The sequence below is a fragment of the Miscanthus floridulus genome, chromosome 2 (genome assembly GCF_019320115.1).
Source record: "Miscanthus floridulus cultivar M001 chromosome 2, ASM1932011v1, whole genome shotgun sequence".
In the NCBI taxonomy this organism is placed as follows: domain Eukaryota; kingdom Viridiplantae; phylum Streptophyta; class Magnoliopsida; order Poales; family Poaceae; genus Miscanthus; species Miscanthus floridulus.
The window spans coordinates 25,655,342-25,675,703 of NC_089581.1; the positions used below are offsets into that span (position 1 = coordinate 25,655,342).

Sequence of the window (20,362 nt, forward strand, 5' to 3'; positions counted from 1 at the left end):
CTAGTAGAGTTTATTCTCTGAATCTTAATAAAAATAGGAATATCTTTCTATTATTTAGTGCTGTTATTTTGAATAGAAGGTGCAATAACAATTTCAAGACAATCACAAGCTGCTATCTGGATGTTACCTTGTGTACTGCCTTTTAGTTTGGTTCTTGAGATACATTTATGCTCGAGTTGAAGGTATTTGGCGCCAGGTTTTGGAAGAATTTTTTTGTGTTATAATTGCATCTTTGTCCATTTTTTACTTTATTATGGCATTGAATTATTGAATATGTACTGAATTTCGTTGATTTTTCTCATTTTTTGGGCTTGTTTACCTTGCTCCTGTACTCTCTTTTCCTTTTTTTGTTTCTTTTTTAATTGAATTTGAACGGCAAAGGATGGTTTTTTCTAAATCCAAGGATGCAGCAAACTGGAAACAACCGCCGATTCTAACAGCCACCCTGGGCTTGCCTCCCCTATGCTTGCTTCCAAACAGCACCAGGGAACATGACTCATCTCCCCTGGCGTGGAGGGGGATGTGACCGTCCACAAAAATCCCCCTAGGGCTGCTATTCCCTGGGCTGAGCTGCCCCGAGCTCCCAAAGGAAGCCTTAGTTTTCGCCGTCAAACACATCATCAGCCGTGGCAACGAATGGAAGAGGCACTGGTGGAGCTTTGGCTTTGCCGCCCTAGCCACGCCATCCAGACAGCGACGGCGTTGCCATGCCCCATATCCTACTCCTACCTGCTCCCTCCTCCCACGGCCTTCGGTGTATAACCGTCCCGACGTACGGAGTAGGCGGTGTTTTGATTCTCCTCCTAAACTTTAGTCGATGTCTAATTCTTCTCCTAAACTTTAGTCGCTATCTCATCAGATATTTGACACATGTATGGAGTATTAAATATAGGCTAATTACAAAACTAATTACACAGCTTACGACTAATTTGCGAGACGAATCTTTTAAACCTAATTAATTCATAATTTGACAACATAGTGCTACAATAACATATGCTAATGACGAATTAATTAGGCTTAATAAATTCATCTCGTGGAATACTGACGGATTCTATAATTTATTTTTTTATTAGTATCCAAATACCCCATACAATACCCTCACCTAACACCTCATAAATTTTAGTCACCGAATCCAAACACCCTTTCGGCTCACACATGAGACATGACACATTTGCAATGTGTAAAAGTAAAACTCGCCAGATGACAGAGAAAAATGCTATGTGCGTTCACAATCAAAAAAGAATATATAAAAATGAGCACAAGCAAGCAGTATGCTATCGTGCTTTGCCGAAAGGGCAAAAGTCCAGCATCCGGGGGCCACATGCAGGGCTGTCTTTCCATTTTCTCTGTTTCGCCTTTCGGGGGATTTCAGTTTCGTTTCAGATAAGAAAGGAACCCCACAAGGCAAAAACGGCAGCTACAGCTGCGCGCCTGGCGCTGCTGCAATTGACAAGTAGCGCGTGCACCCCGAAACTTGCTTCCTCCAACAACTGAAAATCAGCGTTCACTCGGTCACACCAAACTTAATTCACATATATGTTCATTCCTCTTCTCTCCCTCGTTCGGAACTACAGGGGAGAAGGCATCAGAATGGTGGCGCACGAGACCCGGCGTCAGGCCTCATCTGCGCCTCACTACCTTTCCCGCGGAAGAACCAGTACACTTTCTGCAAACCACAAAAACAAACATTTGCAGAACAGAACACATCAATTTCACTTGTCGGAGGAATGTTTTCAAGTAGGAGTATACATGTATGCTGTATATCCCTACCTGGAAAACCCAGATGCTCAGCAGTGCCTCCAGCACAAACATCGCGAAGCCCATGAAGTACATTATCTGAAAGCAAAAGTACTTGTGAGCAACGAAAGGTATCAGTGGTATTTAAGACTCGATGGAAATGGTTGCCGCAAAAGTTATTGCCTAATCGCTCCCTGCACCTATAGCCCCAGACTGAAGAACAAGTCACATGAAAAGCATTCACAAAATCATGCCAATGGTTCAGGTTTCAGCAGTAACTTGAAGGAGTAGGTAACTAGTTCTGCTCAAGCCATTTTATGGGATGGACAACAGTGGTAAAGCAAGCTTGATATTTTGTTACACTAGCTAAGCATAGAACTATTGACAGAGGGAACTGGAGTGGCAACGATTTGTTTCTAATTTATGTCTAGATTAACTGGAGTGGTAACGATTTGATTGATTTATGTCTAGATTTGATAGAAGGTAAGACAACTGATCATTTCTAATTCCTCGTATTTCCATGGTACATATATTGACATAGTATCAACTCACCCCAACACCAGCATTCTCGCCTATCTCGCTGATCGATTGAAAAATTCCGCTGCAAATAATAAGATAAGACAAATGAAGCAAATTATAGTTCGAATAGCAAGATAATGCACACGAGAAAGCTAATAAATTAGCAAGCTTATCACACTGAGTTATAAAACTGGATACAACAAAGCAACCTTTACTTATATTCAACATATTCTAAGAAAAGCCCCAATTTTACAACAATTACTTCATAGACACATGTAGTTGTAAAATAAGAAACATGTAAAATTGAGTGTCTATGTGAAAAGAGCTTATGCTATCAAAAGACTTACGCCAATGATCTTCCCACATAAAAGAATGGCGGAGAAACAGCAGCGTATATGCAGAAGGCAATGTGAAACTGCAGAGACAATACCAAGTTATGAGCAGATTTTCTACTCCATGGAACAAGGAGACCATACAAGGAATCTTGTTTTATAACAGAAATCTTACAAAGTAGAATAGGAAGAACCATCCATAGCTGAACGCACTATCCTTCCTGGTGAAAGCATTATAATATCAGGTGAATCATATGGTTTAAATGCTGTACTTCATACAGAAACTTTGTACAATAGTTTTGGAAGCTCAGTTGGAATATAGTACCTCATGGCACGATAAAGAGGTCGGTACCATAAAAAGTAGGCACCTGGGCATCCAGTAATGAAGTATATGACTGCCAGAAACCAGATCCTAGGATCTGCATGGAAGAACATTCATACTAACTAAATAACAGAAATAACAAATTTAAATATTATGATTATTAGGAGCACATAAAATAAAAAAAATAATTTTTTATGAACATACCATGCCCTGTAATCCAAGCAGCAGTTACACATAAAATGTTCCAGAAGAGGCATATGACCAATCCTGCATGAGAATTTTGCAAAAAGTATTAGTTACAATACTTTTGAAAGCCAGTAATCCTTAAAAAGGGCAGTTTTTAATTAACCAGCGCATTTCCTAGCTTCATACCTAGGAGTGATGCAAAAGAGACATACTGTACTCGCTGCAAGTGCACGGGTATATCATTTGAAATGTCAACATGAATGATGGGGAAGAACGGTGGCCAGTTTTTGGGTTCTATTAAAACTCCAGCTGCATGTAAAAGAGGGATGATAATATAAATCATGGGTCATTTCCGAAGAAAAATGGTACACGCAAAAAATAAAATTAAGGTTACCTCTTGCAAGAGCTTCTTCCCTTCTTTTTATTTCCTAGAGAAAGGAACAAAAAGTTACACAATATAATAAATGCTAAAGTTCAAAACTGTGTAAAGTTAGTTGCATACTTTATAAAACAATAACAGTAAATGGCAGATCATATACTGGACTTAACTAGTATATACCTGTTCCCTCCTGTTTAGCTCAGCCTCTTTAGCCATAAGTTCCCTCTCCTTTTTCTTGAGGTCCTGGATTGTGTAGACAAACTCACAAAAGGATCTGATATACGGATATTGAAAGAAAGAAACAGAGAAAAACTGCTAAGGGAAAAGGAAAACTAGTCTCTAATCCCTCCTCTTTAGCCTGAACCTAACTCCTAGCCTTTTTATCAGCCTTCCAAATAGTTGTCTGTTTTACAACTGCTTCCCAAATAGAATTATTTAGAATATTATGGAGTTTTCTATCACATTCCTACAGAGTACAGACACTTGCATGGTAGTTTTTCTTTTCTGCAATACCACGACATAGCAGTGACTTTGTAGGACACATATAAGAACCAACCGTGGGTTCAATCAAAAGAAAGATAGCAAACTTATTTGTTAGCTTACAGTGGAAACATGGAATGATGGGAACCGAACATCAGGTGGACATACATGTGTAATTTTGATGCTTTGCATAATGATTGAAAGATAGTACCAAATCAATGAAAAAGGCTAAAATGGTAGTAAATGATAGGTAACCAAGCAATTCAAGCAGTCAAACTACCTTTTTGTTATCAAGTGGGATATCTACAGATGCACCAATATCATTGTAGAAACCAGCTGGTTCAGGAGGGAGCGGAGTTGGGCGTGGATGCTACATGAGCAAAAAGATGTGATCCTTAGACAGTAATGATGAGCCAAAGCAAAGATAATGAAACACACATAAATAATTTTGATTCCATAGTAAATTTTTAAATTTTGATTCAGAGCTTGGCAAGTGTGTCCGCAATCCGCAAGCCTATGTGCTATTCACAACATATTTTCGTCTTCTGTTTTGCCAAGGCATAACACAAATGAGTAAGATTTGTAGAAGTACAGTTTTATGGTGTCAGTCTGTCCCGTGTTTCATTGATTGCTATGATACGTTTTGTATTGCAAGTCTGTAATAAGTTGATACATCAACGAAATAAATGGGCTAAAGAATCATACGATAGAACAAACCACAGCATGGAAAACATATGGGTACACTGTATATAGATTCCCTAGTATCCAAAGCAACATCAGACCAAGTTTAAGAAATTTTATTTCTTATACAATAGTAGATAAGTGAGTTAAGCGGAAACTAAGCTGTGTTCAAAGATGTAGAGGATCGTGAGAAATCAGGCAATCTCCGGAAGAAACGCCCAATCATGTGAAGAGCAGGAAGAACATAACAGGTAACAGCTAAGATAATCGCGCAATTTGTTAATGGGCATTTTGTTACTCCGTGCAATGTTCAGGTATATTACAGCCAAGCCAAAAGGGGAAAAGACCCAATCCGACCTGGAAGTGGAGAAAGCACAGTGGATACATCATACGTGACGAGGTTCTTCTAATCAATACCGAATCCCGCAAACGAAGTACCTCCGGCGAGGCGAGAGGCCACCGCTGTGCGCTGTTGCGGCGGCGCGCGCCGTAGACATAGCCGACCACCCTCAAGAGCGCGAGCCGCTCGCACCATCGTGCGGAGAGAGAACCCCGAAGCCAGCGTCTGAGATGGGTGGGCTAATAACTACCCAGTGACTATGCACCGCAGTTTGGGTGTCGCCGCCGTGCACGCGGCGCGCCGGAGACCGGAGCATCCGCCGCCCGCCGGACGTGGATGCGAGACGAGCAGGCTGCTGGGCCGGCGACCGGCTTGACTCGAGCCTAGTAGAACTCAAGCCCGTTTGTTCGCTTGGGCCTAAAATGTAATGAGCCCATGCTCCCTGTCGTCTATCTAAAAGAAATTATATTTCCTCTACAAAAATTGAAATGGAAATGATATTGCCTTCTCTGAAAACAGAATCATATGGATTATTATAGAAACAAAGATAAGAAATTAAATTATACTTTTTCTCAGAAAATATGGAATGGTTTTTTTAAACAAAGGCATCCGGTTGAGGACTAGTTATTATTTTATTAAAAAGCAAAAATAAACACAAACTCATAATAACTAAATACAAAGAGCAATATGACCTTATAAAAAACTAAAGACCATATCCACGGGCGAGGCAAAAACTATTCATATTTTAGTTTTAACTGGCACACAATTAGAAATGTTGTCTTTCTTTGAATATAAATTAACCAACATTTGGACCTATATATTTAGATGAAAATTCTAGTACTCCATCCATTCTAAATTATAGGTCACTTAAGTTTATTCCAAGTCAAATTTCTCCAAATATAAGTAAGTTTATAAAAAATGTAGTAATGCGCAATATTTACACCATGAAGTTAGTTTTATTGAATTTCCTATTTTTTTAAAATGAATCAGTCAGAGAGTTGTCGATTATATTAGAAAAAGAGAAGACTCAGAATGAACAAAGACAACACAGCAACAAAGACCTATAAAGCTTAAGCAACCAAAAACTTGATTAAAGTTAGATAAAGATGTAAATGTTAATATATTTTTCTATGGAATGTGTCTTGATAGTGTGTACCTATTTGACTAAAAACTTGATAAAGTTAGATAAAGTTTAAATTAGAATAAAGCGATATATAATTTGGATTTGAGAGAGAGTAGGTGTCAACTTGATCTTTCCAATCAAACCCATAAAATTACAATAATCTATATATATAGTAAACACTCACTTACACCTGAGGTTTGCATGCATAAACAACTCTACTGCATAGGTGTATATAAACTCAAGTTAGTCATGACCTGCCCTTTAATTTTCTAATTCCATATGTTACTGACACAATAAGTTGCGGCAAGATTTCTTTGGACAACCTCAGTTGTGGTTGGCACCGTTGCATTTTTCTCACCAAGTTTTGGCAAGTTTAGAAGAATGCTAGGCAAACTTGAGCCAAATAGTTCCCAGAGTTTCCACAACTGAAAAAAGAGGACTTTGCAATAATCTGCCATCGTTTCACTTTCAAAGTTTATATTAGTACTAGCAAATATGCTCGTGCGTTGCCACGGGTGAAAAAAACATCAAATGGTCATGAAAAACAGCGATAGAATGTTACATATCTACTTATGTGTTACTCTTTTTTATAAAATTTGAAAGCTATAATTTATTTTATTGATAATCATGACATCCATGGTATTAGTTAATATTTGCAATAATATGTAGCTTGGACGCATACATATTTTGTTTATATTAATTGGATAACAAATTGTTTAATTCAGTTCATGTTTTGATTAGCTGAACCATTCAGCTAATCTAGGTTCTAATAAGAATAAATTTCATTCATAATCAGAACTACATACTTAGTGGTAAAAATGTTTGTCTCTTAGTGATTAGTGAAAGATCAAGGGTTGAAAGACCTACAATATTTCATTTATTATTTGTACATTTGGTTTTTAAGTTGATAAGAAAAAGGAAAAAAAAAGAGGCGGAAAAGAAAAGAGCGGTGGGATACTGGAATGGCAAAATTGGCACAGATGGACTGACGGATGAAATACGGATTGGGAACCGAAAAACACGCACAGGAAAAAAAATAAAAATTGACCGAAATAAAAAACCTCACTACAACACTAAACCTTCGTCTACCATCCGAATCACATAGCTCGCAACGAAATCAGTTGCACATCCTCGTCATGCACGTGTTTAAGAGAAACGGAATCTGTTGAATGAGATCAAGAGGGAACGAAAACAGCTGTAACTCTTCCCTGCTCTCGTGAAAAATAAATAAAAACTGGGCGGAGGACAAAAGGAAAATAAAATAGAAACGAAACCAACAAACTTCTCGTGGTATAAGAGGTAAGATTAGAGTAAGATAAGATTTGCCTAATTTCTATTTTTATTATTTTTCTATTTAGATTAGGATTCCTATTTAGCTAGCTTAGGATTCCTAATCTATGTCCAAGCCATGCATATTATGCTATATAAAAAAACATGAGGCCGTCACGAGACCACCAGAATTGCACATTCACAAAGTTAGTTAGAGAAGGACCGGACCGAAAAAAAATAGGAGATAAATTTTGCCTCTTTGATATTAGTAATAGATATAAAACAATCCGATCAAACATGGAAATACGAAAGCACAAGAGTTTCAAGTACCAAAACGTTGTACTCTAGCTTTCTTGTTCTATGTCTTTGTAAACTAGCGAAATCAACGTTAAACTCTTCGAAACTAAACCCACCCATCAAAGCTCGATTTATCCAATTCTAGATTTACATGTAATTAATTGCATTTTGAGCGATATAGGGGACGATAATCTTCAAACTTGGGGACTCTAAACCAACGCCTTATACTGCAGGAAGGAAATAAAGCAGCAATGATCGCCTGCTGATCACGAGAGACAGGCAGATCTGACAGACGAGCTAGTTAAAATTAGAGAGAAACCCAGGGGTAGGGGAGGACGATCGATCGAGTGGATCCACGCTGCTTGAGCGTGAGTTACGTACCGAGAAGGGGTTGACGACGTCTCCATCGCCCTCCTCGAACGGGTTGTCGTCGTGCCTCCACCTTCCCGCCATGCCTCGACGACCTCGACCCTATAGCTTCCTCGCTCTCTGTGCTCCGCTGACCTAGCGTTTGCCCTCCGGCCGGCCGGCCGCCGGCAATTCACGCTACGCTGCAAATGATACCACACAGCTGCTTCAGATTTGCCGCCCTGCTGCGGTGGGACTACTTCGTCCCTCACAGTTATAGTACTACCCGCATACGGTCCAGCAGTGCCGTCGTCCGCTCAGGCGACAACCTGACAAATAATGCCAACAATTTGCATTGATTAATGTATCACGTTAACAATGAAGCCGATCGATCATACCTGGGCACTCCGCCTTACACGCTAAGGCGGCCGGGATTTTAATTATCCATCGATGTAACAACCTCTCCAATCAGTATATACCTTTGCTAATTTCTTGTTTCGACTCTGGACTTTGTCGATGCGCGTTCCTGGCGCAACCGGCTGCCCAGCCTGCCGTTTCCTCGACGCTATTTGGTTAGCTGGTAGCGTGTAACAGCGACGGAGTCCGATCCTTTGTATATTCAATGGGATCGGAATGCATCGTCGGCCTTGCGCGGCACCTCTGATCCGGCAATGTCCATTAATATTGCCGTGCCGCCCAAATGGCAGCATATCCGATCCTGGCCTGCGTTGGCCGTTGCTAATTTCTTGGTGCACCTTCTCGGTTGTCTCGTGGTTATGCGGATCGTCAACAAGGGGTCACTGTAAACTTCGCAGAACGCGTCGTGCTAATTAATGACGCGGCGACCGGCCTCTAGGAGTACGTACGGCACTCGAAGGGGGAAAAAAAGATGCAATCACAAAACAGGGAACGGGGATGGAGTTTCAAATTACCTCTTATAACCAAGGGTTCTCAGATTCAAATGACAAAACATTTCTAACCTAACCGAAACAGGTGAATCTCATAAATTTTGATACTTTTGAACCGAAATTCACTTGTTTTGACCTGTCAAAGTGTTCAAGTTCAGCTAATATATATATATTTGGCTGAATTTTAGCCAAAATTCGATTATGAGCCGTCCATCCTGAAAGCATCTAGACCCTAATTCGTTTTTGGCGATTAATGACAACACAATCACTATGACTAATGTGTGTTTTGCAAAGGCATTATATGTTAGGTCACAATGATGATTGATTAATGGGTAATCAATGATTTCCATAACCCCATCGATGGATTTCGTTTTGGTTTTCAATGGATAAGCGACAAGGTTAAGGACAGTTCTAAGTGTCATTTGACGTTGAGAGACATTTAGAGTAGTTTAAAGCTTTTTTTTTTTTGCCTTTGGTCATACTATAAAGGAGTGTATGAACAAGTAGCTTGACCTGGTGAGTTGAGTCGAGTGGGTATAGTGTATACTTATCAAACTTAGCACTAGCTAGCTTAGAGGAAGCCCCAAGATCAATAGGAAGTTAGCCTATTCTTAAAGTTGTTTGAATTGGATGAGAATGGGGTGTTTTGCATGCACCAAATTTATCCGGTGCTCGGGTAAGAGGGGCACCAAAGAAAGAGGTATATATATGTAGTTGATTTTTTGTTTAGTGAACAGTGCCACATATTCTTCCAATGTCGCTGGAGAAGATAGCACCGGAGCAAAGGCGACAACGTAACACCGTTGCGCAGAAAGGTTACAGACTCACTGTATTAATTCGGTGGAGGGTCACCGGTGTATCGGGTGCTCTCTAGTAAGGTTCTAGAGAGGGGTTTTGCTCACCGGATTAGTCCGGTGGCTACCACCAGAGGATATGCTACTGATGTCGTACAATAACGACTAGCTTGGAAATAGCCATTGGAATGGCACCGGATTACTCTGGCGCTCAGTTGAAACGATCACCGGTCTTTTTTGGTGGTGTCATTTTTGCTGAGTGGAGTTCAAAAAGCTAGTTTTACGAGTAAAGGCTACATAAACCCCTATATCTCGTGCAAGAGAGTCATCTTGGCATTCAGAACAGTTGCATACACTCTTTGGTGTCCAAGGAAGAGCTCAAGGCTAGTGGAGTGATTTGGATTTAATAATTCAAAGATTAATGACTCCATTAGTGCTTAGGGAGTAGCAAGCTAGTGTACATCCACTCTTCTCATTAATTAGGCTTTGGTTAGGTCAATGAGAGTTTGTGCTTATTACTCTTAGTGATTGCCATCACCTAGATGGCTTGGTGGTGATTCGGAGCTTAGTGATCTCTCAATGGAGATTGTGAGAGGCCTAATTCATGGTGTAAACGGTTGTGGGTGACTCACTGCGTCGGAGGCGAAGTATCAACCCATAGAGATGAGCACTTGGTCCTTGAGCAGATCAAGGGGGAGCAATACTTTACGAGGTACTCCAATGAGGACTAGTGGAGAGTGCTGACTCTCATATACCTCAGAAAAAACATCGCCATATTCCTAACTCTTCTCCTTTACATTTGAGTATTTCCTTTGCATGTATTTACATTACTAGAATTGTCATGCTTGACTAGGATTGGAACTAGGGTGCACATTTTTGTGCGGTAAAAAATTTGTCATAGCTCTCCTCCCACCGCACCCTGCCTCCCACCTCACTCCTCACCGGCAATGGAACCTTCTGATCCTCGTTGTTCTCCATGGCTAGGCTTTTAGATCTATGCTTTGATCTGGGGGCTGACTTTTGTAGGCTGATCTCCTAGCGTTTCAACTGTCCAATGAGTCTAGCCCCCTCCTCAACTGCACTGGCATTTCTCTTGGTTGTGAGTTTTGGGCGCTCTACCATCCGCCTCAATGAGGACTCTGTTGGACTTCTCTTGCAAGCATCCATTGGTGGCTATGCCAAAGATTTCAATGTTGTTCATCTTTCTGGGTGGATGTTTCATTTCTCTGTTTATTGCAATGAAGTTGGTTTCATGATCTACAAACTTAAAAGTTTTGTTTGCAAGCAATTTGCCATACATTTCTTCCTTTGGGGAGGGGGTGGCCCCAATTAGCACCGAGATCATGCTCTGTGGTGCTTAGAACAGGAGGCCGAATGGACTACATTCGGCTCCAAATCCAAATTCAAAAAGAGTTTTGTGGATGTTTTTCGTTCTCCTAGGTTTGTTAAGAGTAATACTCAATCTTTAGCCAATCGAAAACCAGTTTTCCTTCGGCTCAAATATCCAAATGATTATAAAAAAATTGCTGAGACTACTCGCTTATCTTTCAATCGATCTCGATCTCCATTTGGATCAGGCATTAGCGACATTCCAAAATCCAATTTTGAGCCACCTCCCGAGCGAGTTCTTCATTGGATCTACAAAAACCCGGCTTTAAAACCAGCTGTAATTCAAGCGAAGTTAGCGCCTAATCCTTCTTCTCTGTCCAATTCAAATCTTGGGACTAGGCCATCCAATGTGCAAACTCATCAGAGCCTGGCTCAAGACCCTTTAGTGGAAGTCAAGAAGTGCTCCAAGTGTTTGGGCCCAGGCCACTCCAGGAAGGATTACACCAATTTGGTAAAGTGTAGAACATGCTTCAATTATGGGCACGTATCCTCCGCCTGCCTATCCAAGGCCTGCCATCAGCGCCGCTATCGGCCTGTTTCCTATTTGGAAGATGAAGGGTCACAGTGTTTGCCTTTATACTCAGATGCCTCTGCCTCTCTTGATGCATCTGCCTCTACTCCACCTTCGTCACTCCTGCCTCCCCCAATAGTGGAAAACCACAAACCCTCCGCTCCAATGGCGAACTGGGCCATTGATCCATGCCTGCATGTGCCTCGTGGCTTCACTCTGCAGGACCTAGTGCCCCATCTACCGCTCTATCATGAGGTGTACGTGACCGGCTGCTACATCCTGCACAACGAAGACTTGGTGATAGTGAAGCTGCAGTCGTCTGTCCACAAGGACCACTTTGGAAGCTTGGCCACTGCATTCCATTCGTTCTTCAAGGACATGCATCAGGTGCGCATTGCAGAGATTCAGCCATGTCCTCTTGGTGATGCCTATGTTTGCTTCAATACTGCTCTGAGCGTGAGAAATTTCTTGGCCCGATCTTTAGGTTTGGCAACTATACCATGTCTGTGATCAAGCATGATGAGGGGGATAATGCTCGCAGTTGTGACTTAGATCGTGATGCATGGGTCATGTTTGTAGGGTTTCTAGAGGATTTGGAAAATGGGCCGATCATTACTAAAGTTGTGTCCGGATTTGGTATTTTAGTTTACTGGCATGAGACAAACAATCTAGCTAGGGTTGTTTGCTAAGGTCTATCTGAATGATGATGCAAAGATACCAGATTCAGTTAAGATCAATGTTGGTCTACCCTAGGAGGGACGGTCCTAGACTTTACCCTACTTTTTGTTGAAGAAAAAGAATGTTGTGCTCCCAGGGATGAAGAAGGGTTTGTCACTGAGGGTCCCCTACACCCAGTCCCACCACAGCCCCCTTGATGGTTTGGTTTAGAGTAGCTTGAGAGTTCAGAGGCGACTCCTATTGTGTCTAATGCAGCTTCTGCTATGCACGTTGATGGTGGATGCCCTAGCAGGTGGATGGAATAGTTAGCTCCATAGGACCCAGTGCTAGAGCCAGTTCAAAGTGAAGCTGCTCCAATAGAAGTTCAGAAAGGCAAAGAAGTTGCACCAGAGAACACAGTTCAAACTGTCAGGATTCAAGGCCAGTAAGCAGTAAGTCCACCTCCCAAGCTCTGTGAAGTTCCAGTCTTTAGTGCCACATTGACAGCCCCAATGCCAACACTCAAGTCTATCATCATTAGGCCCTCTGCACCAAGAGATCCCAAGGACCCATTGATCATTGTGGTGCCATCTCTGTTGAAAAAGGTACTTAACATTTTCTCTATCAGCCCATCTCTAAATTTTCTCAGAAACCTTACTTTACTTGACATTGATCATGACACTTCTATACCATCTTACATTAATGACCCTCATCTTCTTGTCCATCTGGCTTTTATACTGTGCCCACAGCTAGGAGATCATGCTTTGGAGAAGATTGCCATGGACTACATGGACATTGAGGAGAATGAGGCTACAGAAAATGAAGTTGTTGTAGAGATTGAGATAGTTGTTGTTGATGTTGATGAAACTAAAGGTGATGCTGATGTTGAAGTCCTTGAGTCTCCACCCCCGATCTTCATGACCCCACGTAGGAAGAAGAAACTCAAGGTCAAGGAGAGGCTTGATGATAGCTTTTTGAGGCGTAGTAGGAGAATTTCAAGCAAGCTCCAAGGCTATAAAATGCAGAGAGTGCATAGAAGGACAAGGAGGCTGAAGAAGCTATGGAAGACACTGAGCCCATGCCACTTGCTGTCATTCACCCCAACCAATGAAGCTGCACCACACCTATCTGTAGAAATCATGGAAGGCATTGCAAGGTGGTTCCTACAGGTCCAGCCTAAGAGTGTCTCGACTGCTCTCCTGAAGAAGGACAACATTGATGATTAGGAAGAAAGAAAGGTGCACCTTGTATCTTTTGTTAGATGGTTGCTTATCTCCTGTTCCCAGTTGGGTAGATAAGTATATAGTCATATTGGAAAAAAATAGCCATTATTGTACACATTGCACGGTGCTATAACAAGCATCGTTTCGTCCTATGTTCACATTTTTAGTATGGTCATCATTCCCTATTTTGTCCATAACTCGACATAAACTCTAATTTTTATGATTTTATACTTGATGCAAATATATGAAATTATCTACAAGATTTTGCAAAGAAAAAATATTTCTAATTTGAACCACCAGACAACTGATAAAGGGCACTAAACTATCCTATGTTCACAAAATTTCAATATGAGTGTCACTCCATATTTTGGCCATAATTCCATGCTCTAAACTTCTACTTTGATGATATTATGCTCCATGGAAATATTATGAAAGTATCACAAGATTATATAAAAAATACCTACAATTTGAACCACCAGACAATTTTAAAAGGGTGCCAAACCATATGGCGTTCATAAAATTTTAGGCCAAGAAATATAACATTAGCATTGGTCGTCCGATGATTTTCTTGTGATCAAATTTCTTTCACCACCGGATCAACCAGTCCATAGTATTGTTTCCATCCCCAGAATTACACCAATTTGCTAGCACTAACATTTGTCCAATCTATTCAAAATGTAGACCATAGAACTGTCTGGTGCTCACATTTTTTATTGTTTTGTTTTAGTTTATATTTTGGACTTTGCACCACATGTTTCCTTAAATCTATAGGGCCTAAATAAGCTTATGAATTACTTCAAGGCACACATGCTAATACAAGTGATGATGTTGTTGGGCTATGTTTGCTACACCACAAAATGCCTAGTTTAAGTTGTGAGTTGGTTGAGCATCAAATAACTATATATTAAACCTTGTTTGAGACCTTAAAAATAACCTTTAATATGCTCCAATCATATTATGTATGATCGAATTAAGTTGAGAGATTAATTGGTTATAAGAAGCAGAGTTTATTAGCCTATGTAGATATGTTGACTGGACCTATAATATTATTGTACATGTGGAGAAGAAAGGCTCTAGTAATTGAGAGTATGTATTGATTTTATATATCTTCATAGGGACACTCCTAAATATGAATATCATATGTCTATCCATATAGTCAATATGTTCATTAATGATGCTTATGGATATATAATTATTAGTTTTCTTGATGGTAATGCTGATCACAACCAAATACTCATGGTTGAAGAAGATAAATTTATTTTAGTTTGCTTGAGTGGGTGGTTATGCTTTTGGTCTAAAAATATTGGTCTTACTTACCAAAGGCTATGAATTTAATATTCCATGCATATATTGATCAAACAAAATACATAGATGGAAGTCAATATTGATGACATAAGAGTTAAATCTGTTGGTTTAGGAGGATGCCACTTAGCTTTTTTATGCCTTACCTTTAAAAATATGTGTTGGTATATGGTTTGGACATGAATCCAAACAAATGTGCTTTTGGTGTATTAGTTGGAAAGTTCTTAGTCTTTATTATTTAGGGAAATGGCATAGAGGTAGGTCCTAAGAAAATAGATATCAAGAAAGTCCATACGCCTACATGCAAAAAGGACCTACATAAGTTCATAGGGAAGGTTAATTATTTGAGAAGATTTCTATTGAACTTGATAAGGAAGATTATTGCCTTTAGTTCTATATCTTAGTTAAAAAATGATGCCAAATTTAATTACTTAGGAGCAGAACCATAGTCTAGGAGGCCTTTGAGAAAATTAAAGAGTACTTGTCTTCACCACCTACGCAGCATGCACCCAGGAGGGGAGTTCTTTCCTTTAGGCTTTATGTAGTTGTAGAGGAGAATGTGATTGCTGCTATATTTTGGTTCAACAGACTAAAGGAAAAGAATATATTGCCACATATGTTGGCCGACAACATTTTTTTGTGTAAGAACAAGATATACTTTCATTAAAAAAATATGATAATTGCTATATTATTCTAGACTAAATTGATACATTATCATTATCCGATACTTTCATAGTAGAATGTCAAGCTAATGTTATTACACATATGTTACCCTTTTTTGAGTTGTAAAGTTGGCAAGTGGGCATATACACTTATTGAGTAAGATTTGTCCTATGCACCACTAAAAATCTTGATAGGACAAATTGTAATAGATTTTATTAGTAAACATCAGATTGGTAGTGGGCATGATCTAGAAACCAGTTCTGTTACTTTTACTCCATGGAAGTTGTATTTGGATGGAATAGATTGCAAAAGTGGGGTAAAGGCAATGTTATTGTATTTGTTCCTCACAATGGCGTTGTCTTTTGGATCTATAGCTAGTTGGGATATATTTGCACTAATAACCAAGTCCAATGACCACTGAAGTTTTTCTTTTGAAGTGCTTGAATTCAGATCAGGCCAATGTTGCCATCGAAGAAGTCCATGAGGTGAATTTGTTGAACACGTCAATTGGCTTCTAAAATGAAATGGTTGTTAAGAAGATCTAGCTTTTATTGGCCTAATAATACGATTGTTGATTGTTTTCATTATAAAAGGGATGCAAACGTTAGAAAATTGGCAATATATAGTAAGTTTATGTTGCTTTGATGCATCATATAATAAACCCATGCCATTTCGAGGACACGGATTGGAGAAAATACATCCTCATTAGTCAAAGCGATGCCGCTTCATGTTGGTGGCCACAAATTACCCCACAAAATGGATCGAAGTCATTTCTCTGAAGAATATATATATGACACATAAATAGGTAAGGACTTTACACACTAAGCATGATATACATAGATTTGGCATTCCTCAAACTTTGAATACAGATAAAGGATATCATGTATTTCTAAAGAAGTACATGAGTTTGTCAAGTCTCGTACAACTCGTTGCTCAATTCATCTCCATATTAGGTCAAGCCAATTCTAGCAATAAAATTTTGATTAAACTCATTAAGTAGATGATAGAAGATAACCCTAGGAGATGGATGAGATTTTGTCGGACAGTTTATAGGCTCATCGTATCTAGACATGCATTGTGCTACTGAAGTTACTCTTTTGGAGCTTGTTTATGGTTAAGACTCAAGACGACATTTTAGCTATTGAGGTGATTCTGGACACTTATAGATTGGCCAAACAAAATAATTTATCTGTTAAGTTTATCACTATTTAATGATGGACAATATTGATAAGTTCACCGACACACAATTAAGAGCATTGGAGAAGATTGAAAAGGACAAATCTCAAGTTGTTAGCCTTACAATAAGAAGGTGAAAGAAAAATCATTCTAGGTGAGTAGTAATCTAGTTCGAAAGACAATTCTATCTCTTGGAATAAAAAAGTACTCCCTCTGTTCTAAAATGTAAGACATTCTAGCTTTTCTTGGTATATGGCTTTTGCTACACACCTACATATTTTATGTATGTTATATCTAGATGTATAGTAAAAACTATGTATCAACTTACAGTTTAGAATAGAGGGAGTAATAAGTTTGTTAAGTGGTTTTAAGTTGGGGAGGACTCAAGGTCATCAAGGATATTATTAAAAATACTTATATGGTCGAGACACTACAAGATGGGCGGTTGCCTAGGGCTCTGAATATAATGGTGAGCTTAAAAAATATGAGACATGTTGGCAATCAAAATTGATAGTACATGTTTGTCGAGCAAATTGGGCAGAATACTTTAGTGAATCCAACAGAATGTCAAAATTCATGCCGAATTTGGTATGTAAACGATCTCCAAACAGGGGCACTGGACCTCCTCACTCTCTCTATATATAAATATGAAGAGTTATGGCGGATTCAGGGTTATCTAATTGAACAAACACAAATAAATCTGTTATTATCTCACAGAAAGCTAAATTTTTCAACTCCAAAAATTATTGTTCTCCGTTCATCTTAACATAGTTGAGGGCATTTTTAGGTGACCTGTTGACTCTTGAACAACTCTAGGTGCATCTCCATGCCAAAATCCTCATCAGGAGGCATTTGTAGGTTTTCTCCAACATTATTTCTACTACACAAAATGGCTTGACTATTGTGCGGGGTTCAGTTCGCGATGATGATCTTTGTGCAATTCGTGGGTCCTAGCATTGGTGTGTGGAAAGATTTAAGCCAACACTAACATTTGTTATCTCTACAATAATGAATCAATCAAAATTATACTAGGTTCCTCCAGAAAAAAGTCTTCCGCTGAGAACCTCCAATCATTATGTACCCAAAAAAATATATACAGTAATTCATCTACATTAAAATCAAGAGCCGGTAAAATACCTGAACCAAATCCAATTACCACGACTTGGGATGCTAGACTTCTCGCCCCCGCGCCCTCCTCGCACGCCGCACGCCGCGACCCCCCTCGGCTGCCAGGGATCGAATCCCACACTCAACGCCTTTTTCAGAAAAAATGAAATATCAATGCTCCTCGTGGGAGACCGCACGCGTGCGCCCGGGATGCACCCCAACCGCCGCCCGCGAGTCCAGGCGTGAGGCAGGTAGGCTGATCCGCGCGCGGTTGCCGGGATCTCAAGCGCCGCCACCTTCGCGTGCGGCTGCCAGGATCGCATGGGGCGCCACCTCCGCGCCGCTAACTCTGTGCTGATGGTTGGGATGAGGCGGAGCGCCGCGGCGAAGTGCCCGGCGGCGAGGGACGAGGAGGAGAAGGGCGCGCTGGCGCCCGTGGAGGACGCGGAGGCGTGTCCGGGACCGGGAGCGGGTGACGATCTCGCATCGTAGCAGCTTCGGAAGCGTGCCAAGGTGCTGATCTCCCTCCATCCCCCATGCATGTGGCTCGTTGAAGTCTCTGGTTTTGATCTGATTTTTTATGTTAGTGCGGTCTCGCTCGAGATAGGTTGGGTGCACGGAGGCGGATACCGCAAAGCCGTCGGTGGCGGCGGCGGCAGCCGGCGTCGTTGTGGGTCCACTGCCCAACACGGCTGCCCTGCAGGCGCTGACGGGCGCCATGGACAAGCTAGAGGCCCTCTTCAGGTGCAAGTAGGCTCAGTCCAACTGGGTTGATTTTTCACCAGTGCCTTCAATTTGGCTAGGAAGAAGAATCGATGGAGCTTGTTGCTGGGAATGAAATTTTATTTTATAGTATAATTGATTTGGTTGGCTGGACTCTGCAGTAAGGCCGGATCACTACTTTGTTTGTGCAGGTGGAAAGAGTAAGATCGATTTGTTATCAGCCAGGAGTGCTTGCTGTTTTCTTGGTTCCTAAAAGGGTGCTTCCTGTGTATCAGGTACCAACACATGTAGGTGAGCCTTCAGACATTCAAGATTTCAAGTGGCAGCGTGAGTTTGTGTCAAAACATGTAATTCTTTTTGTGGACGTACTTTTACTACCAAATTATTTTCAGATACAATGTCCCATGGCCAAGTTCTGAGCCAACCTGTGCTTAGGCCACTCGATTTAGGAAACTATAGTATTTTAAGTTTTCAGTTAACTGGTTGGTTACCGATATACTTGCATTACGTCTCATTATTTATTTGCAGATTATTTTTCTAAAGAAAATATCATGCTCTTGATATAATTTGCTTCCTGCTATGTCATTGTCAATTATTAACAGTATGTTTCTTCAGAGCAATTCCTTTATATGTTTGAGTAGATTAGTGCACTTGTTAGCTCATGTCGATGCTGGAAATGAGACGAAATGCAAGGTCAAGGGCATGAAGCAATCCGCAGAGGAGAACCCGTCGATCCGGTGGCGGAAGGGCAATCTTATAGGGAGTGGCGCGTTCGGCGAGCTCCTTGCTGTCAACCAGGTCGGTATGCATGCTTCCATCTCGAAGGTAGGACCTTTGAACGGAGAGAACTTTTTGAGCGATTTGATGGATCTCGAATTGTTTTCTTGGTGGCTGTTTATGATTGGAAGCAGCAATGCGACAAGACAGAAGGCCCAGGTGAGAAGTTTTGCTCTCAAACAATGCTTTGACTTTTATATTTTATCCAATTGTTCAAATTAAATCTATCTATCTATCTATTTATTTATTCCACTCTAAAATGCTTGTACTGTTAATTTGACGAGTTAACCAGGGGAGAGTATTTTTTTATTCACTTTATTTCTTTATCAGGTCATCTGGAAATATACTAAACAGCTTTTGCATGGACTGAAATATTTGCAACACAATGAAATCATACACAGGGATATAAAGGCAAGAAAATTTCTCCTGTTATATGAATCCTGTCCGCAAATGCTTATAATGATGTGGCTTCTTGTTATTTTGTCACATTCCATGGCACAAATATACTTGTTGATAACAAAGGTTGCTTTGGATAGTTTGTTATCTATTGTGAGGTTGATGGCTTGCTTTGACCTCAGTAGTAAATGGCTGTCGAATTTTTCTTTAAAAGTGTTCGATCCTTTTCATTGCATCTTAGCTTAGACTAAAGTGAGCATGTGAAAGTATTTGAAAGTTGCAGGGAACTTCAGCTGATCTTTCAATTTTTGCTCGCAGCAATATTTGTTGAGTTTGAAGGCAAGGACTCTTTTGATGGGCCCAGCAAAGGGTTCTCGAGCTATTAACAAGACCATAGTAAAAAGGATATGAAGATCATCAGACAGTTGTTAATTTAAAAGTGGATATCCAATTCCTATTGTTATTTATATCCACAATTGTGCAGCAATTATAACACACATCCATGCCCCCTGTGCTGATTGTTGGCCTGTGCTTCTGATGATGTCTAGTTATATAAAAGGGATAGTGAATCAACTTTGCCTGGCTGTTCGAGAAGATGTTGTTGGTAACATATTTGGCCGCTGGTGAGTTGGCCTTTGACAACCTCAGATTCTCTGCTTTTGGTTCGTTTCTTGGATTTAGGAATCATGCAATGATTCCGATGTGACACTTTGGGGTAAAAAA

The 20,362-nt window shown here is 40.4% G+C and overlaps 1 protein-coding gene and 1 long non-coding RNA gene across 7 annotated transcripts; one reads left to right on the forward strand and one right to left on the reverse strand.

Moving 5' to 3' along the window:
* Positions 1-1,061: 1,061 nt before the first annotated feature.
* LOC136520313 (secretory carrier-associated membrane protein 4-like) lies at positions 1,062-8,572 on the reverse strand. 3 transcript variants are annotated; one of them, XM_066513780.1, is made up of 13 exons: positions 8,493-8,572; positions 8,047-8,342; positions 4,236-4,325; positions 3,656-3,718; positions 3,491-3,524; positions 3,283-3,405; positions 3,115-3,177; positions 2,914-3,007; positions 2,764-2,809; positions 2,604-2,671; positions 2,290-2,338; positions 1,771-1,836; positions 1,063-1,666 (listed from the first exon to the last, which is right to left on the reverse strand). In XM_066513780.1, exons 2-13 carry the CDS (start codon positions 8,116-8,118, stop codon positions 1,586-1,588), a joined length of 849 nt encoding a protein of 282 aa, XP_066369877.1. In that variant the 5' UTR covers positions 8,119-8,342; positions 8,493-8,572; the 3' UTR covers positions 1,063-1,585. The 3 variants fall into 3 exon arrangements, with proteins under 3 accessions (XP_066369884.1, XP_066369877.1, XP_066369889.1); XM_066513787.1 differs by lacking the exons at positions 8,047-8,342; positions 8,493-8,572 and adding an exon at positions 5,075-5,328 and having other exon boundaries at positions 1,062-1,666; positions 4,236-4,291; XM_066513792.1 differs by lacking the exons at positions 8,047-8,342; positions 8,493-8,572 and adding an exon at positions 5,075-5,214 and having other exon boundaries at positions 1,066-1,666.
* A 9,307-nt stretch (positions 8,573-17,879) lies between these two features.
* On the forward strand, positions 17,880-20,225 carry LOC136538258 (uncharacterized). Of its 4 annotated transcripts, XR_010779255.1 has the most exons (6): positions 17,880-18,256; positions 18,331-18,487; positions 18,658-19,264; positions 19,378-19,402; positions 19,574-19,654; positions 19,958-20,225. It is a non-coding gene; the product is annotated as an uncharacterized lncRNA (long non-coding RNA). The 4 variants fall into 4 exon arrangements; XR_010779254.1 differs by having other exon boundaries at positions 18,658-19,402; XR_010779256.1 differs by having other exon boundaries at positions 18,742-19,402.
* The last annotated feature ends 137 nt before the right edge of the window (positions 20,226-20,362 follow it).

Excerpts from the sequence above, each read along its gene's own strand:
- LOC136520313 (XM_066513780.1), bottom strand. The coding sequence starts at position 8,118 with ATGGCGGGAAGGTGGAGGCACGACGACAACCCGTTCGAGGAGGGCGAT. Across the intron at positions 2,672-2,763 it reads GGTTCTTCCTATTCTACTTT|TTTCACATTGCCTTCTGCAT; the intron begins GTAAGATTTCTG and ends TTGTCTCTGCAG. Across the intron at positions 2,339-2,603 it reads TATGTGGGAAGATCATTGGC|CGGAATTTTTCAATCGATCA; the intron begins GTAAGTCTTTTG and ends TATTATTTGCAG.